The 24,143-nt window shown below is 38.1% G+C and overlaps 9 protein-coding genes across 9 annotated transcripts; 6 read left to right on the top strand and 3 right to left on the bottom strand.

Annotated features, from left to right (window-relative positions):
• Positions 1-874: 874 nt before the first annotated feature.
• B0P05DRAFT_474512 (carbon-nitrogen hydrolase) lies at positions 875-2,329 on the top strand (the record flags this gene model as incomplete). The annotated part of the gene is made up of 4 exons (XM_051574796.1): positions 875-1,489; positions 1,531-1,758; positions 1,807-1,954; positions 2,019-2,329. The coding sequence occupies 4 exons, from the start codon at positions 875-877 to the stop codon at positions 2,327-2,329; spliced, it is 1,302 nt and encodes a 433-aa protein (XP_051432698.1).
• Positions 2,330-2,428: 99 nt separating this feature from the next.
• On the top strand, positions 2,429-3,436 carry B0P05DRAFT_514070 (cytochrome b-c1 complex subunit Rieske; the record flags this gene model as incomplete). Its single annotated transcript, XM_051575669.1, has 4 exons — positions 2,429-2,704; positions 2,748-3,174; positions 3,226-3,350; positions 3,399-3,436. The coding sequence occupies exons 1-4, from the start codon at positions 2,497-2,499 to the stop codon at positions 3,434-3,436; spliced, it is 798 nt and encodes a 265-aa protein (XP_051432697.1). The 5' UTR covers positions 2,429-2,496.
• Positions 3,437-3,650: 214 nt separating this feature from the next.
• B0P05DRAFT_589286 (uncharacterized protein) lies at positions 3,651-5,716 on the top strand (the record flags this gene model as incomplete). Its single annotated transcript, XM_051582724.1, has 4 exons — positions 3,651-4,293; positions 4,341-4,499; positions 4,548-5,468; positions 5,511-5,716. The coding sequence occupies 4 exons, from the start codon at positions 3,651-3,653 to the stop codon at positions 5,714-5,716; spliced, it is 1,929 nt and encodes a 642-aa protein (XP_051432696.1).
• A 325-nt stretch (positions 5,717-6,041) lies between these two features.
• B0P05DRAFT_573449 (uncharacterized protein) lies at positions 6,042-7,258 on the top strand (the record flags this gene model as incomplete). The annotated part of the gene is made up of 3 exons (XM_051581510.1): positions 6,042-6,153; positions 6,245-6,360; positions 6,401-7,258. 3 exons carry the CDS (start codon positions 6,042-6,044, stop codon positions 7,256-7,258), a joined length of 1,086 nt encoding a protein of 361 aa, XP_051432695.1.
• A 306-nt stretch (positions 7,259-7,564) lies between these two features.
• B0P05DRAFT_474587 (uncharacterized protein) lies at positions 7,565-9,199 on the top strand (the record flags this gene model as incomplete). The annotated part of the gene is made up of 1 exon (XM_051574798.1): positions 7,565-9,199. One exon carries the CDS (start codon positions 7,565-7,567, stop codon positions 9,197-9,199), a length of 1,635 nt encoding a protein of 544 aa, XP_051432694.1.
• Positions 9,189-10,250, bottom strand: B0P05DRAFT_551037 (glyoxylate reductase). Its single transcript, XM_051579310.1, has one exon. It carries the CDS (start codon positions 10,227-10,229, stop codon positions 9,219-9,221), a length of 1,011 nt encoding a protein of 336 aa, XP_051432693.1. The 5' UTR covers positions 10,230-10,250; the 3' UTR covers positions 9,189-9,218.
• Positions 10,251-10,406: 156 nt separating this feature from the next.
• B0P05DRAFT_474506 (cyclin-like protein) lies at positions 10,407-11,513 on the top strand (the record flags this gene model as incomplete). Its single annotated transcript, XM_051574795.1, has 5 exons — positions 10,407-10,633; positions 10,675-10,756; positions 10,819-10,944; positions 10,994-11,117; positions 11,194-11,513. The coding sequence occupies 5 exons, from the start codon at positions 10,407-10,409 to the stop codon at positions 11,511-11,513; spliced, it is 879 nt and encodes a 292-aa protein (XP_051432692.1).
• A 215-nt stretch (positions 11,514-11,728) lies between these two features.
• Positions 11,729-13,643, bottom strand: B0P05DRAFT_598473 (Indoleamine 2,3-dioxygenase). The gene is made up of 3 exons (XM_051583178.1): positions 13,383-13,643; positions 13,204-13,320; positions 11,729-13,142 (listed from the first exon to the last, which is right to left on the bottom strand). The coding sequence occupies exons 1-3, from the start codon at positions 13,566-13,568 to the stop codon at positions 11,736-11,738; spliced, it is 1,710 nt and encodes a 569-aa protein (XP_051432691.1). The 5' UTR covers positions 13,569-13,643; the 3' UTR covers positions 11,729-11,735.
• Positions 13,644-13,747: 104 nt separating this feature from the next.
• Positions 13,748-14,209, bottom strand: B0P05DRAFT_551030 (uncharacterized protein). The gene is made up of 3 exons (XM_051579309.1): positions 14,097-14,209; positions 13,902-14,069; positions 13,748-13,834 (listed from the first exon to the last, which is right to left on the bottom strand). Exons 1-3 carry the CDS (start codon positions 14,166-14,168, stop codon positions 13,790-13,792), a joined length of 285 nt encoding a protein of 94 aa, XP_051432690.1. The 5' UTR covers positions 14,169-14,209; the 3' UTR covers positions 13,748-13,789.
• Positions 14,210-24,143: the final 9,934 nt, after the last annotated feature.

Raw genomic sequence — 24,143 nt, 5'->3', positions numbered from 1 at the left:
TGATCTGACGCATTGATTAAATCATTGTAGAGTAATTAACGCAGTAAAGATTTCTTTTTTGATAGGCACCGAATAATGGATGTAGATAGTCGCATAAAATGAAGGGAGTTTTTTTTCTTTAGCACTATTGAGAACACAAACTATGGACAAGCAACATTTATAGAAATGCACAAACAGGCTTTGTGCTTGAACATGGTCAAAATGACGAATTTTCTTTTGTTTACGCCTTTTACTCTTAATCTAAACTTTACTCTGCTTTTTCATGCTGAAAAGAGGGTGTTGTTGACAAGTTTAACTGTATAAAAGCATAAACAAAGAGTCTAGTTTCTTGTAGACATTTTCGATTAGAGAGATAGAATAAATCGAGAGTACAAGTCAGGTGTAGACAGTGAGACAATCGCCTACTAGTTTTTTTTTTTCTCACCAGCCATGTGCGATAGTTTCACTTGCCATTAAAGTTTGCATATTTAAAAACGCATGATAAAACCAGCTTTTTTCTTCTTTGTATTGCCTTCACAACAACTAAAGAAAAGATGAATGAAAAGATGCTTGCTCTTGTTCAACAACATTGGCCCATAGCTCCTTTATTGACTATCACGTAAGTCTATATCATTTGCTAAATTCTATTTCTAATATTGAATGTGATACGCAGTACATTTGGCTTTGGATATCAATCTATTCCTGTCTTTCTTGTGCCTTATGTTCCTCTAGTACTTTATTATACGCGTTATAGACCTCTGATCAATATTCCAATTGCTTATTTAATAACCAGTCTGGGATCTGGCCTTGGTTATCTCGGATCTTTTAAGAATACGTCTAACCCGAATCTCTTTCCTTCTGCATGGATCATTTTATGTATGCTCTCTATTTCCCAATGACTCCATACTCACATTCCATAGTATGCTCTTTTTTGATCCATATCAACCTTCTTTTGACATTGTTTACTGAACAATTTGTGCTCAAGCATGCGCGTAATACACTTGTACGAGTCTTGTTTTTCCCTTTGATGTATGCAGGTATATGGCAGCTTATCTATCGCTTTGGAGGTTTGGGTGATTTCCCTTCTTGGACAACTCATGTTGTTATCTGGGCTGATTTTGCTCAAATTGCTTCATGGGGAGGTCGATCCTTGATTGATTTTGTAGTTGCCTTATTTGGTGCATGCTTACTTGAACTCTTGCCTTCCAAGAAAACCATTCGCGAAGAAGTCGATGAGTTTGCAGGCGAAGAAGAAGAATTGCCTGAAAGAGTATTGCATCCTTGGAAAGCCTTCTTGATTCATCCCATGACATTGTTCTGTGTCTTGTTAGCCATTTTACTTTCTTATGGAGGTGCTCGAGTCAATATTCATGCCAAGTCTTTCTATCAAGTAGGATATCCTGACTATATTCCTCAAAAGCAGCCTGTGGGCTGTGTTATTGGTTCTGAAGAGCTTGAATTGCAACTACAGCATGATATTTGGTTTAATATGACAGAGTCTTTGATTGAGGTATGTAGTTCATTAGAAATGTACAAACTAATCATGTATAGTCAGGAGCTAAGTTAGTTTTATGGTCAGAGCTGACAGCAGCTGTCAAGAATGAAAAAGAAGAGGATGCTCTTATCGAAAGAGCAAGGAAAGTTGCAAGAGAACGCCAAGTCTATTTGGGCATTACTTATGCACTTGGGGATCCTACCACAGCGAATAAACTTGTCTTTATCACAAAAACAGGGGATATTGGTATCAACTACAACAAAGCTCATCCAGTGCCTTCTGTGGTAAGTGTATATATAAAATACAGTATCACATTCTCATTTCATTTTTAGGAACCTCAATCTGCTGGTCCTGAGGAACTTCAATATGTTGATACAGAAGATTTTGGTAGAGTTGGTGGTGCTATCTGTTTTGATTTCAGTTTCCCTCACTTTATTCAGCAAGCAAGCAAGCAGAAAGTAGATCTGGTGTTACAACCAAGTTGGGATTGGGGTAACGTTGACATGCTTTGTAGTATTCTTGTGTATTCATCATTGCATTCTAGGACCATTTGGCACTTATCATGAAAATGGCAATGTACTGCGCACAGTCGAGAATGGGTTTACTCGACTTCGTTGCTCTTCTCAAAGTATCTCAGGTGTCACTGAACCTACTTTGAACAGTGTCTTTACTCAAAGAGTGGCTTCCCTCAACAGAGAGAAATACATTTTCTATTTGCCACTACAGAAGCATGTTAAGACATTGTATCGTTATATTGGTGATGCTTTTGGCTATATCTGCTTGATTATCAGTGTATCTACTGTAGCCATGACCTTTAGGAAAATACAAAGAGAGCGTCAAGTATCACTTGATTAAGAATAAAAGATTATCTACGTCATCAATTAGCATCTACTTTTGATTCGCCGACCATAAAATGAAAACTGTCGAGGGTGGGCCTTTCATGTCATCTAGATAGTCCGCCCTCTTTTTCTTTTTTTTTTTTCAACCTATTTTATAATCTCCCCACTCTCTTACTAGATAAAATGGCTTCATTATCACGCTCTTTTGCGTCTGCCATCTCCAACCGCAGCTACACAAACGCACCTGCTAGTGCCAACGCTTTAAAGAGAATCTTCCATTATGCCAGCACTTCTGACGACGAACACCATGCCAGTACCAGCCAACCTTTGTTCAACAATGCTACTAAGCAAAGATCCTCTGGTGGTCTTGTTCAAAAGTCTAGCGTCAATGGTATGTGTTATAAAATAAAGCCTGATCTAATACCCTTGAATAGTCAGCCCTATCAACCAATTCCAACTTCGTCGCAACCACACCACTTCTGTCCCTGACTTTTCTAAATACAAAAAAGAAAAGAATAGTGGTGAAGCCAGCCGTAACTTTGCTTACATGATGATTGGTACAACTGGTTTGTTGTCTGCTGCTGGTGCTCAAGCCACTGTCAGTGATTTCTTGGCTAACATGTCTGCCTCTGCTGATGTGTTGGCTTTGGCTAAGGCTGAAGTTGATATGGCTTCTATTCCTGAAGGCAAGAATGTCACTATCAAGTGGAGAGGAAAGCCTGTCTTTATTCGTCACCGTACTCAAGCTGAAATTGCTGAAGCTAATGAAGTCAACATTACTGAATTGCGTGATCCTCAACAAGATTCTGAAAGAGTCAAGGATCCTAGCTGGCTTGTTATGTTGGGTGTCTGTACACACTTGTAAGTACATGTCTAAATAGAGAGAGAGATATATATATTAATTTCTTTTAGGGGTTGTGTTCCTATTGGTGAAGCTGGTGATTTTGGTGGTTGGTACTGCCCTTGTCACGGTTCTCACTATGACATTTCTGGTCGTATTCGTAAGGGCCCTGCTCCTCTTAACCTTGAAGTGCCTGGTAAGTTTCTATTGAATACATTTAACCTTGACTCATTTATGACTATAGAATACAGCTTCTCTGATGATAAGCTCATCATTGGTTAGAATAATACTAATAAAGAGAAAAATTGATATAAAGACTCAAGTGAATATTTCAATCTGAAGTTTAAACCTTAATTAACAAGTATAAATTAATCGCCCCTTTTTTATTTGTCTCTATTTTTTTTTCTCTCTTTTTTCTTTTTTTCTTTGTATGCTTTTCTTTCTTTCATATACAAATATACAAAATAGGTTCTAATACAAAAATAACATCATCATAATGGACACAACGTCCGTCCATCCCTTTTCAACTCATGTCCCATTCAAACAACCTATTGTCATTACACACTATTTATCCATGGTTATTGCATTCCTCGGTTGCTATCCTTTACTCTTAACTCAACATATACGTCGACAAAAAGCTTATATCTTTACAGCATCTATTGTGTTTGCTTCTGTTGGCTTCATTTCAGGTTCTTTTATTCAGTTGGAACAAAATGCAACCACGATCGTGTTTCATGTGGTTGCTCTGTTGCTACTGTGCCTTGTTGTTATGCAGGGCATTTTAGCAGTCTACAGATCCACGCTGATAGCAGAACAATGTCCTCAACTACATACCCTATTGACAAAATGTCTTCATACAGTACCCAAATGGGTTGATTTAGTGCTTGGATGGCTTATTTTGATTATTGCATTTAGCTATCTTACCTTGGCTGCCTTAGTATTCACAGAAAGCTGTGGTCATCAAGATCAACAGGCACAGTGTTTAATGCCACTTGCTATGGGAACTGGATTCCTGTTGTATGGAACACTGATCTTGTTACATTTATTGGCTATTATTAAATTACCTCGTCCTTCTACACCCGAGTATTATGAAGGGATCATCATGACTGTGTGGGGATGTATCAGTCTTGTTTTAGCAGGTAAGCGTGTCCTTTTTATTATAAAATATTAAACTATTGGGAAATAGACACGCCTATTTTAGGAACGGAATGGCGGGCAATCAATTTGGGTCTGTTGTGGTTCACAGGTGGTCTGTTTTCTATTAGTCTCAGTGTACAGACTTGGATACCAGCCTTAAGAGAAAGAAATATTATAAATGCACTGATTGTCTGTTTTACAGGTCGAGGTAAAGATGATAATTGTCTATGTCAACAACCTCACGCATTGTTCATAGCTATTGTTGCTGGTCTAACACAAGTAGATGATCCATATGCAGCACAAGTACATACCATGTTGGGATACGTGCTTATTGTCGGAGCTATTGCACGACTAACTCAGATTGTATTTCGAAAATCACCTGCTGATAATCTACCTCATCGTATGTTTCAACAAAACACAGATACAACCAACATGCTGGAAGAAGAAGAAGAAGAAGAAAAAGATGCAAAAAGTCCTAAATGCAAACACAAGTTTATCTTTGTCTCCATTACACTTGTCACTGGACTTTTGGCTGCCTTATTAGCCATATGTTCAGGTATTTTGTTGATGGGGGCCAATATAGGCTGGATTCGCTATATGCGATTTTATATCCAAGATCCAGCAACATATGTCAACATTACCTGCGCAGTTGCATTCCTTTGGTCTGCATACGTGTTTGGTCTCTGTAGCATTTACAAGAATTTAAAAACGAGAAATGCCATTCGCGAATATGAATATTTGGAACTCGAAAACACAACCGATTACAATAGATACCCTGAACATGATGAGCCATGGATGCATGTGCCTATCTCACCTACGACTACTCTTTCACCCACCATGTCACCTATTATTATACCTTCTCATGATTTACCTACCAAACCAGACGCTGAAAAGACAATACGACCCTCACAATACAGAGCGAAACGAAGGTCACTTTTAGTTCAGACACCTACAACCACACCTGTGACACGTACTCGGTCTTCCTCCATGTATGGCGTAGGTGGCGTATTACCTGATGAATATGCTGTCAAACCCACAGTAGACCCATCTTTTAGACGATCATGGCGATCTTCTACTTCTTCGACCCTAGGGTCTGCAAGTATGGATTCTGGACCTAATTCACCTTCTTTTACTGAACAACAACAACTTAAAGCTTTTTCCATTTCATCTCAAGAAGGTAGGTTTGTAGTCTATATGCATTGTAACTCAGTAACTCTAGAAGATAACTATCCTAGTGATCATACAGAACATCAAAGGTCGGTTCATAAAACTGAAAGTGGGAAACGCAAAGAACGACGTCTAATCAGTACTAATAGTGATGATCATGATGCAAAAAATGAAATTGTTTCCAGCAACAGTAGCGGAACAAACCGAGGCCGATATCAATACCAACGCAACTCTTCACTTGGACAAGCAAAGAAATAACTTGTTCATTCTGTACATTTTTCTTTTTATTTTGTTTGTTTGTTTGTTTGTTTGTTTGTTTGTTTGCACAAGACTTTTCTATGGCAATAAATCATGCCTTGTTTATTCATACACTTTTTATTGAGAGAAAGGGACTCTGAATATCAACACTTTTTGATCAAAAGCACGCTTTGACTTAGTGGTCATAAGCTGTCCTTGAACCGTATTGTTGAACAAGAAAAAAGAGCCAATCAATTTTCACTTGTTATTTGTAAGCAAAACCCTTTGACGGTTCTTTTTTTTTTTCCATTGGTTTCTTGTTCTTTTTCTTTTTCTTTATTAAAAAATGATGGCATCAAGAACAAATACAGTATATCAAAATGATCCTTGTTCTGATGATTCATTGGATTGGAGTAGTGATTCAAACTCAAAAAGTGGAAAGAAATCGATAGCAAAAAGTAAGCATTGTCTTATGAAACACTGTTGAATTCATATCTCTTATTTCAGCAAAGAAACAGCATTCGCTTATGTGTAAGAAATGATATGCAGAAGCATTTGGAATTGTGCTTCAAAAGTTTGATTTGACATCTAATCCCTTCATTCTAGCCAATAATCCTATCAAAAAACCAAAAAGAGCTGGAAGAAAACCACTTGAGGCAGACGATGTAAGCTTCATTGTGTTTATATCATGCTTACCTGTACTAGGTACTATCTTCCGATCCCAAACTAAAAAGAAAAGCACAAAATCGTGCGGCACAGAGAGCTTTTCGTGAACGCAAAGAGCAGTTTGTGAATGAATTACAGGAACAAATGCGTCAATTAAAAGAAGAGAAAGAGAAGCGAGAAAAAGAACTGTCAAGGGAAAATGCTCGACTTCGACGAGAGAACGAAAAATTAAAAGAAGAAAACTACTTGCTTCGAGATTCTTTTCATCTTTCAATGGACAACAAACACAAACGAACTGGCTCTTCAGCAGACAATCATTCTCTTTTTTCTGATACAGGAGGTGAATTATCTGATTATAAAAACAATTCATCCATGTCCAATTCAATATCTTCTACGCCAGTAATGCAACATCAACCCACTACAGAACCAGAATTCAGCTATACTCAACATGAATCTGACTTGTTTTATAGTAAAGACAACTTGCTTTTAACAAATCATGATTTACTCTTGCCCGGTACACAGAGTAACCCAATACCCGAGCTATTTGGCTCTGAGATTGATCTGTTCAATGGACAGGGTCAATCGACTCGGTTTGATGAACTCGACCCTTACTTTTCAGAACAAATACAGTCTCCTGAAGAAAATGATGGTTTATTGCGATGTGCACCTGAAATCCAAAAACCATGTAAAGAGAAAATCCTTTCTATTCTGTTCAGAGCTAAGGGAGCAAACCGAATTGGATATCAAGTCACTCAGGATGTCAAAGACTATTGCCCTCAATTTGATGTTGACCAGTTATGCGAAGAACTAAAACAAAAGACTATTATAGATACAAACTACAGGTTATCAGATGCTGATTTAGATCTCTATATAAAGTGCATCCATAAAAATACCTAATAAAACCAGTAACAATGGCTGTGACTCTATTGAGTACGCGTGGGAATAATTGATACGATAGCATTCAATATCTGATTTACTCTCCGTTCCCATTCAAGCATCAAACATACAAATAAAACCTATTCCAAAGCACAGCTTTATAGAAGAGAAAGAATCAAGAGACAAAATATCTTTGTTCATGGTTTCTCTTATTTTCACGGTCATTTCTTTCACAGCGCGGAGTCTTGTCTTTATGAAAATAAAAACGAAAATTTTTTCTCGTTGGCTTTTTGCTTGTTTCTTATTCCTTTTATATCTACAAAAAAAATGGAATTACCAAAACTCGAATTATTCTCTGAAGACAAGGTCTTACTTTCAAACATTGCCACCAATTATGATGGTCTTATTGTTATCTTTACCGAAAAAGAAGCCTTGTCCCAATTTACTGGTCTTCAAGCATACTCTGAGCTTGACGCTACCTTTGGTGAGTCGATCCAACTCATCCTTCCTCACGACCAAACACCCCACAAACGTATCTTAATTGCTCCCACTGGTTCTCTTTTCAATGACTTTGATGATGTTCGTCGTTTCAAGGACGCTGCTTACAATGCTGGTGTCCACGCCCTTAAAGTAGGTATGAGAAATCCTCTTGTTTGTTTTGCCGATGAACCTACTTTGGGTACTACCAGTGAATGGACTTTTGAGGAACAAAACGATTACAAGCACTATTTAGAAGTGACCATGCTTGGTTTGCTGGAAGCCAATTTCGAGCCTATTGATGTGCGTCAGCACAAGGGTGATAAAATTAAGACAATGGAACGCATTGGATTCATCTCTTCTTCCAACTTGTGTGAAGAAAAACTCATCCAACGTGTCTCTGCTATTGAAGCTGGTCGTCGTATGGCCAAGGACATTGGTAATCCTGATCCTGAAATCATGTCTCCTATCAACATTGCCAAATACATTCAAGAACAATTCAAGGGTGTTGAGAACATTAAGGTATCCGTGATTGAAGATGTGAATGAAATCAAGAAAAACTACCCCTTGGCTCATGCTGTCACTCGTGCCTCTTTGGCTGTGGAACGCCATCATCCTCGATTCATTCATTTTGAATACACTTCTCCTGATCAATCCAAGGTGAAGGAAAACCTTTACTTTGTTGGTAAAGGTGTTACTTATGATACTGGTGGAGCTGATATCAAGTGCAGTGGCCATATGAGAGACATGTCTCGTGATAAGTGTGGTGCTGCTGCTGTCGCCGGTTTCTTCAAGACTATTTCCATGTTGGCCCCCGAAAAGGTCAATGTTACTGGTGGTCTTGCCCTTGTCCGCAATTCTGTGGGTCCTGATATGTATGTGTCTGATGAAGTGATTGTAGCTCGTAGTGGTGTTCGTGTGTTGGTGGGCAATACAGATGCTGAAGGTCGTATGGTCATGACAGATTTGTTATGTCAATTCAAAGAAAAGGCTTTGGCTCACAAGCAAAGCAATTCTCCTTCTGCTAATGCACCTTCTCTCTTATTCACCTGTGCTACCTTGACAGGTCATGCTATTCGTGCTTATGCAGGTTATGGTATCACATTAGATAACGGATTCGCACGAAAGAACAGAGTGAGTAGACGTGTTCATGATGCTGGTCATGTTTTGGCAGACCCTTTTGAAATTTCCACTTTACGTCGTGAAGATGTTGAATGTGTGAAGCCTGGTCGTTCAAGTGAAGATTTGATTTCTGCTAACGACCAACCTTCCACCATGACTAACCGTGGTCATCAATATCCCGCCGGTTTCATGTTACAAGCTTCTGGTCTAGACAAGTATGGTTTAGATAACAAGGAAATCTCATTAGGTTATACTCACTTGGATGTTGCTGGTTCTGCTGAAACTCTCAGTGGTGTCGGTTGGAGTTTGCCCCGTGTTACTGGTTCTCCTGTTGCTGCTCTTGCAGGTGCTTTTCTTATTTAATGTTTAATAAAATAATAACTTATTTATTAAAAAAGGACTTGTGTTCAGGAACAGGTGTTAATAGTGTATTCTTTTCTACGGCAGCAATAACATTATCTAAGGCTAATTTCTCCATCTTGTATTGGGACTCGTTTGTAAATGTACCAATGTGAGGCAAAAGAACAGAACGAGGATGGGCCAACAAACCAGGAGAAACCTTGGGTTCCTCTTCAAATACATCCAAGCCAGCAGACAACACTTTACCTCTTTCAAGTGCATTGACCAAAGCAGCTTCATTGATCACTTTACCACGAGCAGTATTCACAATGATAACATTATCTTTCATCAGCGTAAATTCTCTGTAGCTAATCAAATGCGTTGTGGAAGCATTGAGAGGACAATGCACCGAGATAATATCGGATGTCTTGAGCAAGGTCTCAAAATCAACATAGTGAAGATTGTATTCTTTCTCAAGTTCTTCGGACAATCGACTACGGTTATAGTATTGCACCTTTTTCAAATCAAAGCCAGACATACGTTTCGCCAACGTACGGCCAATACCACCAGCACCAATGACACCAAGTACCTTGTTTTGAGGATCAATTCCCATACGAACACCATTGCGCCAGCGGCCTTGACGCAAATTGTCGCTTGCAGCCATTACATTTCGACAACAGTTGAGAATTAAGATGGCAGCGATATCAGCAGTAGCATCATCCACAGCCAGAGGAGTATGAGATACCATGATTTGACGCTTAGCACAAGCCTCTACATTGATGGAATCATAACCTGCGCCGAGATAAACAATGTATTTGGTTGCCTCAGGCAAATGAGACACAAGTTCAGCATCAAAGGGGCCAATAACACCTTGAGATTCAGGAGAACGATAGATGATAGGAACATCTTTATATTTGGATTTGCAGTCTTCAATGAATGCTTGACGCGACTTGGAAGTATAGTATTCCACATTGTATTTACTTGCTATTTCCTGATAGACATCAGTGGCAAAGTCAATACAACCGACAATCAAGACATCAATTTTTGGGGACATTTTTCAATGAAAATAAGAAGAAAATGAGAAGCAGTCGTCTTCTTTATCTTGGCATATTTAAGATCCGTTGTTACAAAAGGAGTAAATGATATTTTCCGGTCATCATTCTGGTTCCGATACTCGGTTATATCAAATTTTTCTCTCTTTCTTTTTTGTTATATATTCGACGTGTTTACGATGAGTGGGTCTTCACCTTTACAGCCTACTACACCTTCAACACCCGTCTCAGCAACGAGTATCACAGCAGGCGTCTCTTTCAAGAGAAGATATAGACCTTATTTTACAAAAAGACAGTTGGCTACACTGACTAGTCTTAACAAGTCAGGCGCTTTGACTGCCAAAGAAATTCTTGCTAGGCAGAGTTATTGTAAATTTATTCAGGACGTCGGGAAGAAACTAGGATTGTAAGTGGATACTGCGAATAATTTGGTCTCATACAATTTAGCCCTCAAAAGACTATCAGCACATCACAAGCTTTATATCATCGATTCTACCTTTATTATTCTATCAGAGACTATTCGCCACAGGTAAAAGAAAAAAAAAAGAGACAGTTTGACGTCAATGGAGACACTAAAGAACAAGTGTATAGGACATTAGCGTTACATGTATTTTTGTTGCTTCAAAGATTGAGGACACTATCAAAAAATTAAAGGATATCTTTGTCGCTGTACACAGTGTACGACACCCAGACAGTAAAGAGTTAGACCCCGAAAATGTAAGCCTATATCTTATCTTTTTCAATTATTGACACTTGTAAATGACAGGTATCTGAAGATCGTAGACGTAAAATCATCAATTATGAAAAGCTGTTGTTGGAAACTCTTTGCTTTGACTTTCAACTGCGGCATCCCTATGAATACGTGATTAAATTTATTAAATGGGTTCAAGGTAGCTTTATAAAAAGCATGTTGTTATTCATTTGCTTATCAACTTATAAGTATTTTAGTTTTTCAAGCTTCTTTAGATAGTAAAAAACTGGCAAAAAAGGCATATCAATTGGCTGTAGATAGCTACAAAACTATGGTATGTGTTGAATACCCTGCTCATACGATTGCTGCTGGTTGTATCTATTTAGCATCTTTATTGCTAAAAGATGCGGATCCATCATTTCAAGGTTTAAAAGACTCGGAGCCTTGGGATCAATACTTTTTGTCGCGCATGGAAGACATTGAAGGTAAGCACACCATCACATACCATTTTCTAATGCCATATGCAAAGATGTGTCTCAACAAATTCTCGATTTATACATCACTTCAAGCAAATCCACTGATATTACCAACTTGACTAAAATAAAGATTGCATTAAACGAGCAGGCTCAAAAAAGAGGACCGGATCCTAATATGGACGAAACAACAAGCCAAGAACTCAAATCAAGAACACCCGATTTTGAATTTCATGGTGCTACAAATCCACTAGATACTGTCAATACAAATCTTCATACAGTATCTTATCATTTCTCCAGTACATGAATAAAGAAAAGAAATTTATATATAAATAATAACGTATTTAACGACGAAGAAGCCATTCAGACCATGATTGCTTCTGTTGGCTGCTTGTTAATTGAATAGGTTTTGAAGCTTCTTCTTGACTTGCCAGACGAATCTTCATGTCATTTGTTTCATCACGTGATTGCTTTAAAAAAGGCATAACATTTGTTCCACCCGTACCGCGCACTACTTTTGCATCAGAAGCCAATTTTCTTGCAAGACCTAACTGAGGGAACATTTGGGTCACTTTTTCTGTCTTTGAATCTTTACGAATACCAGGTGCGGTTTCCAATTGTGTTTGAGGGTAGAGATCGTTGTGTGTTGTTGGCTTGGCGACGGGCGCCTCTTCTGTAACAGCAGATGCTTCTGTCTTTTTCTCAATAGCAAAACCACCGTGGGGAATATTTGGACCTTTGCGAGCTTGATTGACAATATAAAGCGTGACAATTTGTACGTGCTTGTCACGGAATAATTTGAGTTGATGAAGACAGTCATTATAAGCATTGACAATATTAAGTTCTTCGTCGGTGATTTCACCATTTCTGTAGTTTTCTTCAAGTTGCAGAATATAGGGACGGATATTGGCAGCTTCTTCTAGATCTTCTAGAAATTCTCTATGATGCTTGGGCATATAGTTACGCATAGCTCTTAAAAAGGTATTGCGATTTGTACGCTTAAAAGGTAGTGGTGAGCGTGGTGTCTGAGTACCTGAATGAAGTTCTTCAGCTGGGTTAGGAGCTGGTAGCTTGGTATATCGGTCATTAGGCAGATCATTTACTTTAATAAAAGATGGCTTTTCACCTGTACGGTGGTGCTCCACACCAAACGCAACATCAAGAGCAGCAATCAAACTACTTTGAGCAGCACTACCACCTGCATAACGACGGTATTGGTTCAAGAGACGTTCAGCATCATCCAAGTGAGACATGTCAGCATATTCATCTGTTTGTGCAGACCATAGAGTATTTACGCCTTCATAGATCAGACCAAGAGGTAAGCCAGCTTCTGCCATGTTTTCCCAACCTGCTAGATAGGGCCGAATTTTCCAATAAAAGACATAAGGGTCACATTTTTCGTACATGCGTTTAAGAGCATCGTTCATGTCTTTGAGTGATTCGCAAATTACTTGAAAGTTCTTTAGAAGGTCTTCATGGCGACCATATTGAATGTTGTCAATTGCATTTGTGATTTGTGATAAACAAGGTGCACCAGCACTTTCAATAGCTGTTGTAACAAGATAGAACCATGCTTCGTCTAAAGAACCAGAGTAAGTAGACAATGCACACAAATTAGTCAAATCAATGGGACCATCTTGATCAATGAGTCGATAATTCCAAAGTACAACAGCAGCGTGACATACAACAGGACAAAGGCCCAAATGATCAGCAATACCGCTCCATGGAATAGCCAAGTTGGAAGGCAATGTCTAAGATTGATCCGTGGGAAATATTAGTTGAGGTCAAGAGGAAATAAGCTCTGAACTTTACCTCAGATGCTACTTGGTGTTTGCCCCAAACATAACTATGGGACACCATACATAAAATTAAAAATGCTCGTCGGTATTCTTCAATAGTCTCGAGCCGTCTGTAATCCAACAAAGGTAACTAGAGTAGAGGTGCTGTCAGGTACATGTTGTAAAGCATTTTTTTTTTTTTGATAAACTCACCTTGTGAACTTTATCTCTTATTTTACCAGCTAAAAGCAAGCCATTAAAATCATCCATCATTTCTTCCCAAGGTGCAAAGTATTCGTTCTTTAGTCTGCGTAGTGGCGGTGTAGGAGGCAGAAAGCCAGTTTTAGGAGAGATGTCATATTCCTCGAGAGGTTTCATTTTGATCGTTGTGGTGTCCATTGTTAATGAAGAAGAAGGAAAAATTAAAAAAGAGAAAGAAGAAATTTTTCAGCCTGACAAAAAAGAATCCTTTTTCTTAATTTACGGGCAATAATCATAAAGTGGAGAATACATATATAGTAATCAACTGGAACAGACTGAGAGAAAAAACAGTCCATCTGGACCTATAACATCTTGAGGGGAAAAAAAGATCACTGATTGTTTAAGATGAAAGAAAAAAATCAGAAATTTTTCTTATCATCTATTCCATTCAGCATATTATTTCTCTCGTAACATTCGATTGAATATTTGTTTTCTTTTTTTTTTTTTCTTTTTGTTCTTGCAAGTGGATACAAAGCGATAAATCTCTATTTCAATCTCAAGCACGTCATTTCTGAACTCAGATGTAGATGCTTGAGGCACAAGAGTCATTGTATACAAGCGGCTTACTATTCTCCCTCCTTTTTTTCTCTCTTTAACAGATCGACAATTTGAAACTAAACCCTTGTAAAAATGAGGCCACTTTTTAACAAAAAAATACATAGTTACAATAAACAATTCTCCATTGAAAGTTAATGCTCCATAAACTAAAAGGACTCGGATGCAGACTCGACATTTCATTCAAAGACTTGATGCAAATAATAATGTATAAACAAACAAACAATTTGCACAATCTACTTCCTCCGATCCTGGATGAGATTGTATTTTTATTGAAATTTCAAAAATATAAAATTGTTAGCCGAGGCAAATTATGCTTTTGCAAAGTTCCTTTCTTATAAACTCAAACTTTTTACTCAAAAAAAGTCAATATAGAGCATATTGAAAATTGACGAGTTTTTTGTTATTTTTTCTTCTTTACATAGTGCTTACTGCTTTGCATTGATCATGTTTCGAAAGATGAACTAAGACAAAATTTACATTTTTCTCATAGCAGTATAATATATGCGAGTATCTATTTCTGCGCAGTTTAGGGGCACACATTGAAACGTATTTAAAAGTCGTAGTTTCACTGTTTATACGCGGCAAAACAACTGACAGATTGCTTCAAGTGACGTCCAGAACACATAAATCATAAAACTACCACATGCCAAACAAATGTATTCATGCAGTTCATTATCAAATGGCAGTAATCATACAGTGTGTCAGCATAAACAAATAGTCACGTTCTTTAACAAAAGAATCTCACCGATCACTTATTAACAACTGTCAATCGTTTGTACCACATTTAGGTTAATCTATTTATCCTGCTGTCAAAAAAGATAGAGTATGACTCATCTTCAAATTGCCAAGCTTTTGCTTTATTAGTGCTCTGTCGCAGAAAAGATGGTTGTGATAAAACAGATTCGCATTTGAGATTAATGCACTCTATCTTAAAGCTCTTAAAAACACTGCTAGTTCAATAATTTACAGGCTAAATATTTCGATCTATTTTTTGGCATCTGATAAGATGATCGTACTCATTTCAGTGAATAGATGCCATTTCGGATTCACATCGCCAAACTATGCAAAAAAAAACATTGTACCTCCAAAAATAAATGCACCTTTTTTCAAGAAAGTGCCCAAATAAAGGTAGTATAAAACTTGTTTATACACACGCAAATACTCTAGATGCCCACAAACAATGTTTGTCAACACCCATAGTGCTTCTAAAGTTGACTTGGACAAAAAAAAAGCGACTTGCGAAAAACGACCCAAAACCTCTCGAAATCAAAGGGTATTACTCGTGAAAATCACTAGTTTGACAAGTTTTGATCTTTTTTTTTCTTCATTACTTCATTGGAAGCGTACTCCCTCCACAGTCTTCAAAGGTCTTGCATCTGGGAGTTTGAAATTTCAGCCATTTTTTTAGCTCTGTATGTAGTCCTGCTCCACTTGAAGACTTGACGGTCTCATTTGCACCTTTGATCAACCAATTTCGGTTTCAAGATGATCAAGGTATTTGTAGTGTCAAGGCATCGGCTAAGACATTTCGTCAGTCAGTTCTCTCGTCTATGGCTCCTCCTTTGGCTTTGAGAAATATTACAGAAGTGAAATGGAAATTCTTTTGGTCTCTGTCTCTTACCACCATTCAACGTAATGTGACATACCGGTATATCTTGGGGTGTATTCCTCATCGTCGATTCTTACATTTTATTATGCCTCATGTGTTTGACTCTCCCTTCTGTCCGGTGTGCTTAACTACCACTGACTCTATTAGCCATATGCTCTTTCATTGTCCAACTAAAGAGAAGGTATGGAAGGAAATCATCTTTGAGTTTCTTTGGCCTACCACCTCAATATCTGATATCAAAGAGGCTCTTCTGTCCCTGGACTTCTCGTACATCTGGTACTGCCAACGGAAAGGAATCAAACCATACAGAATCCTCATAATTACTCTTTCACAAATCTGGCTTGCTCATATGATATTTATCTTTGACAAGACCCCATTGTACCTACGGCCATATTAGCAAGCATCCGATTCAATGTTCGTCAGACTATTGAAGAGGATCAATGCCATTCAATCATGTAACTTTTTTTTCTTTCTATATATTTTATTTTAGTTTAGTTTATTTTGTTTGGTATATTTCGTTTTATTTTATTAACTTTCATTTTAATTGCACCCGCCTCTTCACTTTGACCATTACTCTTAGTGTACGCGGCTCAATCAATAAACACATTTAAGAAAAAAATCTTTTTTTTAGCACTACAAGACGAAAAATGGGGCCCTTGACAAGCTTAAATACGCAAGATGTGCGCCAGACGCTTTACTTTTTGGTGACCGTGTTTGCTTACTGATCGTCATATAGAAATGGTATGATATGACGGAAAACCTCAAAGACACTTTGGCGCATTTTCCTAGAGTTTTAGCAGCAAAGTTACTGCGCTCTCTATATCAACAAACTTAGGAAGCAAAGTTCTACAAATTTTGTTATTACATCAAAGCTCAATAGCTTCATTTTTATGCAGCTCTTAGTAAAAGCTTGATTTGTGATGCGGCGGGAAGAACTGGAATTGATCTATCTCAATCTTCGCTAAACAGCCAGCTAGTAGACCCTATGTTCAGTTACCTCACATTTGCATTCTAAAATGTCCATATTTCTATTTCTACATGTTCTTTGGCACTCAAAATAATAAAATAATATAAAGTATCTTTCAAAATCCCGTTACTAACGTATTTTATATGGCATCTAGAGCAAAAATGCTCAAAGCCCCGCTTAAATATGTCGCTCTCTGATGCGCCATTGCTCAATAACCAGACCATTAAAATGGCCCCTTTTTTATTTAAAATATGTTTTTTCGAGACAAGAAATTGAATCAAAGTTCATTGCACACCATAATCAGTACAGCATAAATACAACAGATCTGGCACAGAGAAGACGGAAATTGTTCAGGTAAGAAACGGTTCAGTCATATTATTGAAGATAGCTTGTTTTCTTTGTATTGCTACATCATATCTTGTGCCGTAGCGGTAATCGGCAAGGCCCATATACAAAGTATTATAAAAAGTATATGTCTTCAGAATATTTACTTGATTTCAACTCCGTCGACATTTATGCCGAAATTACAAGTATGCCGTTTGCGTACTCAAAAAAATATTTTTTGAAAAATAATAAAAAAACATTATTTTAAATTAAAACCATTACTCTAAAATAAAGCAAAAATAATTTCTGCAATGACAAACAATAAAAAAAGAAGGGATTCTCTAACTTTTCTGCTTAAAATTAAAAAAAAAAACTTGTTTTTCAATTTTTCTGTTTGCATTAAAAAATGAGTCTACCGACTAGTAATCTCTTTTTTGAACTAAAACAGTAGTCATTATGTGGTAGACTCATTTTTTAATGCAAAACAGAAAAATTGAAAAACAAGTTTTTTTTTTTAATTTTAAGCAGAAAAGTTAGAGAATCCCTTCTTTTTTTATTGTTTGTCATTGCAGAAATTATTTTTGCTTTATTTTAGAGTAATGGTTTTAATTTAAAATAATGTTTTTTTATTATTTTTCAAAAAATATTTTTTTGAGTACGCAAACGGCATACTTGTAATTTCGGCATAAATGTCAATATTTTTATGATGTTTGAAAATGTTTTTTTTTTCTTTTTTTTTTTTTAGGTAAGTCCATCACGCCGACAACGAAGGCCTGAGGTATACAAGTCTTTCTATAATTTTCTCTATCGCTCTAGTTACTTTTTTATAGAGTTGTCACTACAGCGTAAGCGATGGAAGAAAAATGCAGTTGCTCACGCTGTGGTGTATGGTTACCATGGTTACCATGGCTACCATGGCTACTATGGCTACTATGGCTGTCGTAATTATTCTGCTGCAAGAGTGAAACTAGCCAAGAAATTGATCATCAAGAGCATTCAATAAGGATATCGAATTGCAGCAGTTGTCATTTGGGAAGAGAAGACGTTGTCAACGGCTAGTAGTTGCTTTTCAAAAATGATTTTCAGCTGCCGCTTGCTTAATTCGAGTTTGCTAAAATTTATGCAAAATCGACCTTTTTCATATGGTTCTTTCGCCTAACAAGCCAACCCACAACATGAAATCCTCCAAAGGGCGTCGTAACAACGATAATTTACCCAGAACTTGGTCGCAAGTAGCGGCTAGAACTATTGTGTCTGCTAACCAGTCGTCATCATTAGCTGCCACAGCTTCATCTGCACGCACTTCTGGTTCTTCCCAGTCGAAGTATGCTAGTACCAACACTCTTTCTTCGGGCACTATTACGCCTTATATTGTCGGTTTAGAGAAAGATAGTGTATTGATCGATATCACCAACATTCGTGATGTGAATGCCCTAAACAGTTTCTCGGGTCACTTAATATCAATGAAGAGTACTATTTCTTTGGCACCTTACTTGTTAAGCGCAAGTATTTGCAGAGACGTTTTATTGAAACTTGCTGGGACATCAGCTCAGAAGTATACAATAAGTCGATCAACGCCGGTTTGCAGATGGAAGATAATAATATTAACAAAGGTTACCGCAGCTTGCCCCAGAATGCGAAAATTGCTCGAGTTAAGGTTGAACGACTCCCTTTGATTCATCCTTCAGCTCTCCGCGAGCAAATGACCAAACGTTTTTCCCATTTTGGTGAAGTCCTAGATCTGGGATTTCATATGGACGGTGCTGTATTTTTCGGCCAGGGCTACGTCGTTGTTGATCTGAACAATCCTCACAAGTCTGAGCCTGAGCAACTTGGTCAAGTAGTGGTTTGGCCCGAATTTGATCGTGAACTTCTGCTTACGTGGGATGAAATGCCCCAATTCTGTCGTTTTTGTCAAAAATCCGACCATTGCCGAGCAGATTGCATGGAACTCATTAATACTCGTCGCTGTTATAATTGCAATGAGTGTGGTCATATCAGCCGTGATTGTCCTCGTCGTAATCATGGATCAGGCCACCCTCCTAATAAGCGTATTGGAATCACAAAAAAACAAGACTAATAGAACAGGCCCCAATCCGCCTAATGAGAAACTGTCACAAAGTGTGAAGCCTAAGCAAACTGTCTCTCCTGCCGCATTGACTACCGTTCCTCTCAGTCAAATAGCAACAGAGACTATTTAAACTCTCTCCAATGACACTCCATTAGTTGAGTCTGAATCGATGGTCCATGAAATGAAAGAGCAAGGAGATAATGAAGTAGAAATCATTGAATCAGACGGAGAGGATGATGAATATCTCCCAAATATTCCAAGCAATAATCCAACCCAAGAAACATTGGATTTAGAAAGGCTTATCCAGGAGCGTAGAAAGATCAAATTCAGTCATGATGATAAGAGACATAGAGTGGTACCTAATCATAATACAGGCGGATCAACAGGTGCCTCTCCTGACTTTTAATAAGATAACCTATGCCTAAAGACTCTATGCAAATTGCCACCCTTAATTGTCGTGGCCTTACGAAAACTTCAGATCCTTACAAACCATTCTTATTCATCCGCTTTCTACGTTTAACTAAATATGACATTCTATGCTTACAAGAAACACACACATCTACACTTAATATACAGAAACAGCTCAATCTCAAGTTCCAGACTAAATCCAGTCTTTGCACAGAACATTGTGGCATTGTTTCCTTAAAATCTCGCTACAAAATTACAGCACATCCCACCATCAATTCTACCAATGGCCGCTTTCTCTTAGCGTCTATCGCTCATGCCACCGAATCCTCCATTCCTTTTATGTATATCCTCAATATTTATGCTCCTGCTCATCGTAGTAGTCGATCCACATTCTTTCGCACGTTATCTTCCAATCAACCATTAATGTCACATTTACAGTCAACGTCTTTGCCTATAATTATTGCTGGCGATTTCAACTATGAAATTTGCCGTAAATCCAACATTGATACGTGCTGGAATGATCTACTTCTTACTTCATTCCAAGATTGTTTTCAAAGTGATCCTCTTCCTACATTTGTTAGTACCACTGGTAGTCGCACACATATTGACTATATATTTTGCACTCTACCTCATGCTGACAATCTAATTTCTATGACTCAAAATTTTGTCAACTACAGTTGGACTGACCATGCCTTGCTTTCTATCAACTATCAACTGGTGCACACTCCCGCTGGACCTGGTCCTTGGAAAGGTAATCCTAATCTTGCTCGACTATCTGCATATAGAAAAGGTTTGACAACACATATTGAGCAATACATGGATAACATCAACCGTTTGGATCCTGATTGTCCTTCAGCTTAAACTATTTGGAATGAATTGAAAGAACAAGTCAAAGTTTTTACTCGATCCTTCCAAATCATGCGTAACAACTGGCGATCCAAATCTCTGAAAAAGCTTCAATCCAAACGCAACATAATCTTACGAGATCATAAAAATACATCTATTTTATCATCTCTTTTGCCAAAGGTAGAACAAATGATTACCATCTTGCAAGATGAATCGGCAGAAATAGAACATCTCAAAGCAGGCAAATTTTGGCGAGAAAAAGGTGAGCGATCTCCTGGTCTTCTCAAAAAACTTGCACAAGTTAGGTCTACACAGCGAACAATACCAGAGCTCTTTGATCCCAATTCTAGACGATTGGTTACTAATACAGAAGGGAAAACAAAGGTGATGATTGCCTTCTATAAGGCGCTATATCGTCCTGACAAGATCCAATCCTCTGATGTCAATACGCTTTTACAACGTACCAACAGCCAACGACTTACTAAATAGCAAGTATCTACCCTTGGAAGTCCTATCACTTGGCTAGAGATATCGAAAGCAAGGAGACGTTCACCTCGTCAGAGTAGTCTTGGTAGCAATGGTTTGCCATACGAAATTCTAGGTATTTTACTTCGTGTTCCTTGTTTAAGGCAGCTGGTTCTACAAGTATACAATGATGCCTTAGCTCATTCTTTATTCCCGAAATCATGGCTGCTATCACTTATGACTCTTTTGCCTAAGAAAGGTGATCTAACGCGGGCAGAGAACTATCGTCCTATTCAGTTGGTGAATGCAGATAACAAGGTCTTCACTCGGATAAGCAACCACAGGATTATGACAGTAGCTGCTACACTTATCAACAGACATCAGCTAGGCTTTATGCCTGGTAGATATATTGCTGAACATGGCTTGCTCACCCAAATGATCATGGAAAATGCAGCAACAAACTACCGCTGACCAGACAAAGATCTTGGCATTCCTTTAGACCAAGAAAAGGTCTATGATTGTGTCAACCTTGACTATCTCAAGCAAATGTTGTTACACTTTGGTTTTCCAAAGACCCTGGTTGCCAGCACTACTACCTTGTTCAAAGATAATTTCATTTGTATCAACATCAATGGTTGGCTCTCTAAGCAGTTGGTTCCAAAGCGCCGAGGCCTCAAACAAGGTGACCCACTCTCTTGTATTTTGTACAATTTTGCCTTAGGGCCACTTATCCAGTCGATATTGAATGACACTCAATTTTCTGGCTATCGCTTCAAACATAATGATTTTAGTCAAGCTATCACTTTACTTGTTATCAAATTGCTTAGTTATGCTGATGACATTTTAGTTTTTCTTCATAACATTTGTGATCTCCGTAGAATGCAATTTCACTTTCAGGCGTACAGTAAAGCATCCAGTGCCAAGATTAACTACCATAAAGTGCGAGCAATCTCTCTCTCTGGCCACAATCTAGATGACAAATGGCTGACTACTCTACAAGCCATTGACATTCCCAAGATATGGTGCCGTACAGATGCTGAACCCATTATCTATTTAGGTTTCCCCCTTATCCAATCCTTGGACCAGCGCGCTCACTTTTTTTCGTCCCTCACTCGATCACTGACCCAACTGGCGGATATTCATGCCTCACGCAATCTTTCTGTTGTTGGTAGAGCTACAGTTGCCAGTTCGCTTTTATTGTCTAAATGCTGGTATATTTTGCGAGTGATCCCTACCACTCAAGCAATCCTTAATACCATTCGAACTGTCATTACTTCTTTTGTCAACCGGCAAATCTTTCCTCGCATTAGCTGGCAAACGATGACTGCACCAAAGTGACATGGTGGCCTTGGCATTCTTGACTTGTTTTCTCAGCAGAAATCACTATATTACCATTGGCTTCATCCTTTTTTGTGTCCTCAAGCTGAACGCTCTCTGGTACAAGGCTTCCTAGCAGCACATACCCGTGCTTTGCTTCAGACTCAACATCTGCTCTTGGGTCTGCTCTTTCCTCGTTCTCGCCCAGGCCAACTCAGGCAATTGGCAAGTAATACTGTCACAATGTGCTGCCAAACAATGGATGCTATTCCTAGGAAACAGTACTCATACATGCCAAACCCTATCGAACGCCTTTTATTGCCATTACGCTCAATTGTTTTGCCATCTAACACCTTTGACTTGCCTCTCAAGTTACGCACAGTAGCAGTTTCCTATCTATATGAGTACCATCCACAGGGTCACTATTTGGCACCAATGCCAGTTTCTTCCTTTCCCCTGGATATCCGTCGTAGTGTTAGAAAATACCTTCAAGCAGTGAAACAGAGCCATTGTCAACTGGAACCATTCTTTGGTCAATGCCTTGTTCGTACTTCATTAGACTTATACAATCCTGTGCATATTCCTGCAATCCAGCGGTCTCTTGGTTTCTTTTCTTTTGTGCGTATGTTGAAACTGCCTTTTGACAATGAAAATCTCATTGCCCTCAAAAATGGTGGCTATACTTTCCGTAAGGTCATCACACAAGCTGCCTTGTCTGATGTCATTGCCCGGCAAGAAGTTTCTTCTGCAGCTTGGAAGTACTTTTGGCGCATACCTATCACAACATTGCAGAGAAATGTGATGTATCGATTTCTAACTCACAAGGTTCCCACTCACTTACTTCTATCCAAGGTTTTTCCTGCTCGCTTCCCTACTGCTGCCTGCATTTTGTGTGGTGATCAGGAGATTGTGTACCATTTCTTCTTTCGCTGCCCCCAAAAATTTCCGTTCTGGGATGTCTTGATCAGGGAATTTTTGTGGCCAGGCACCTCTCTGGATCTAGTCTCTGATGCACTTGCATCTTTCAATTTTTCTCGGATTCGGTCTCAAACCAACTGTCCTCTTTCAGTAGCCATGGTAACCTTGATCGGTTTCTCTGAAATCTGGAAGGCCCATTGGACCCATACCATACAGAACCAACCATTCCATTATCTCTCTGTTTTTCACAGCACTCGCTATCAAATTAAGCGTATAGCTGCTGAAAATGACCTTTCATCTTGAGAGGTCTTTTCTCGCAATAGCTGCTCTTCTTTCCTTTTATATTTTTCTACTTTCTTACTATCGTACCAATTTTGTTTTTCTTTATATTTTCTTACACTAAATAATTGTCGAGCACCTCTTTTAACGCCAACATACATACTCTAAGTGTTAGAACTGAAAAATTCATATGAAAATTGTGTACGACGTGTGAAAGACAACATTTACTATTTACACATTTTTTCGCCACTACCCTTAGTAGACTGTGTTCTTTCGAGCTTTACTCCTTAAAATAGACTAGTTTACTTGACATATCAAGCTAATTAAACTGTATTTTGACTTAATTTTAGAAATTTTTTTTTGGTCAAGATACATCCCGAAAGAGACTCAAAATACTTTTAGAACCAAAAAGTGCCATAAAAGCAATTTTCAGATAGCCATTGTACTTAGGATACTTGATTCAATACTCTAATGACATTAGACTCACAAGGATTACAATATGGTTTCCCTCGAAGATTAAAACTATAGCGTTTTAGTTATAGGAATAATTCATTTGTTCTAAGTAGCAGTAACTTTTTCTCTCAACTGAAGACATATCAACACATATAGGGTACTATAAAGCTCATTACATACCAAATGTGCATCCTTTCTTTATTATGTTTGGTTTAAATATACGATAAAAAGCCAATCTCAATGCCTAGTACTTTCTTCATAAACAATTAGAAAACAATAAATACTATGACTAAACATAAGAATGAGACAATCTACACTTGAAAAAAATTCGTGTTGAAAAAATAAGCAAAAATCAAATTCTAAAAATCAAGCAGAGAGATACGTAAATTAGATTATAAGAAAGAGCAGAGAATAGAAGGGAGATAAAAGTGAGAGATAAATCAGTAACAGATGTTAACCAGTATATGTAAAATACTTACACCTCCTCTAGAGCCATGC

Source organism: Gilbertella persicaria, assembly GCF_025201335.1.
Source record: "Gilbertella persicaria strain CBS 190.32 chromosome Unknown B0P05scaffold_33, whole genome shotgun sequence".
Classification (NCBI taxonomy): Eukaryota; Fungi; Mucoromycota; class Mucoromycetes; order Mucorales; family Choanephoraceae; genus Gilbertella; species Gilbertella persicaria.
This window is presented reverse-complemented; position numbering and strand designations above follow the sequence as displayed.

Bases quoted from the DNA above. Each gene is read 5' to 3' on its own strand.
- B0P05DRAFT_551037 (XM_051579310.1), bottom strand. From the start codon at position 10,229: ATGTCCCCAAAAATTGATGTCTTGATTGTCGGTTGTATTGACTTTGCC.
- B0P05DRAFT_598473 (XM_051583178.1), bottom strand. From the start codon at position 13,568: ATGGACACCACAACGATCAAAATGAAACCTCTCGAGGAATATGACATC. The intron at 13,321-13,382 runs GTGAGTTTATCA...CCTCTACTCTAG, and splicing joins TAAGAGATAAAGTTCACAAG to TTACCTTTGTTGGATTACAG. The intron at 13,143-13,203 runs GTAAAGTTCAGA...GATCAATCTTAG, and splicing joins AACACCAAGTAGCATCTGAG to ACATTGCCTTCCAACTTGGC.
- B0P05DRAFT_551030 (XM_051579309.1), bottom strand. From the start codon at position 14,168: ATGAAATGTCGAGTCTGCATCCGAGTCCTTTTAGTTTATGGAGCATTA. The intron at 14,070-14,096 runs GTAACTATGTAT...TTTGTTAAAAAG, and splicing joins TCAATGGAGAATTGTTTATT to TGGCCTCATTTTTACAAGGG. The intron at 13,835-13,901 runs GTATCCACTTGC...GAATGTTACGAG, and splicing joins AAATAGAGATTTATCGCTTT to AGAAATAATATGCTGAATGG.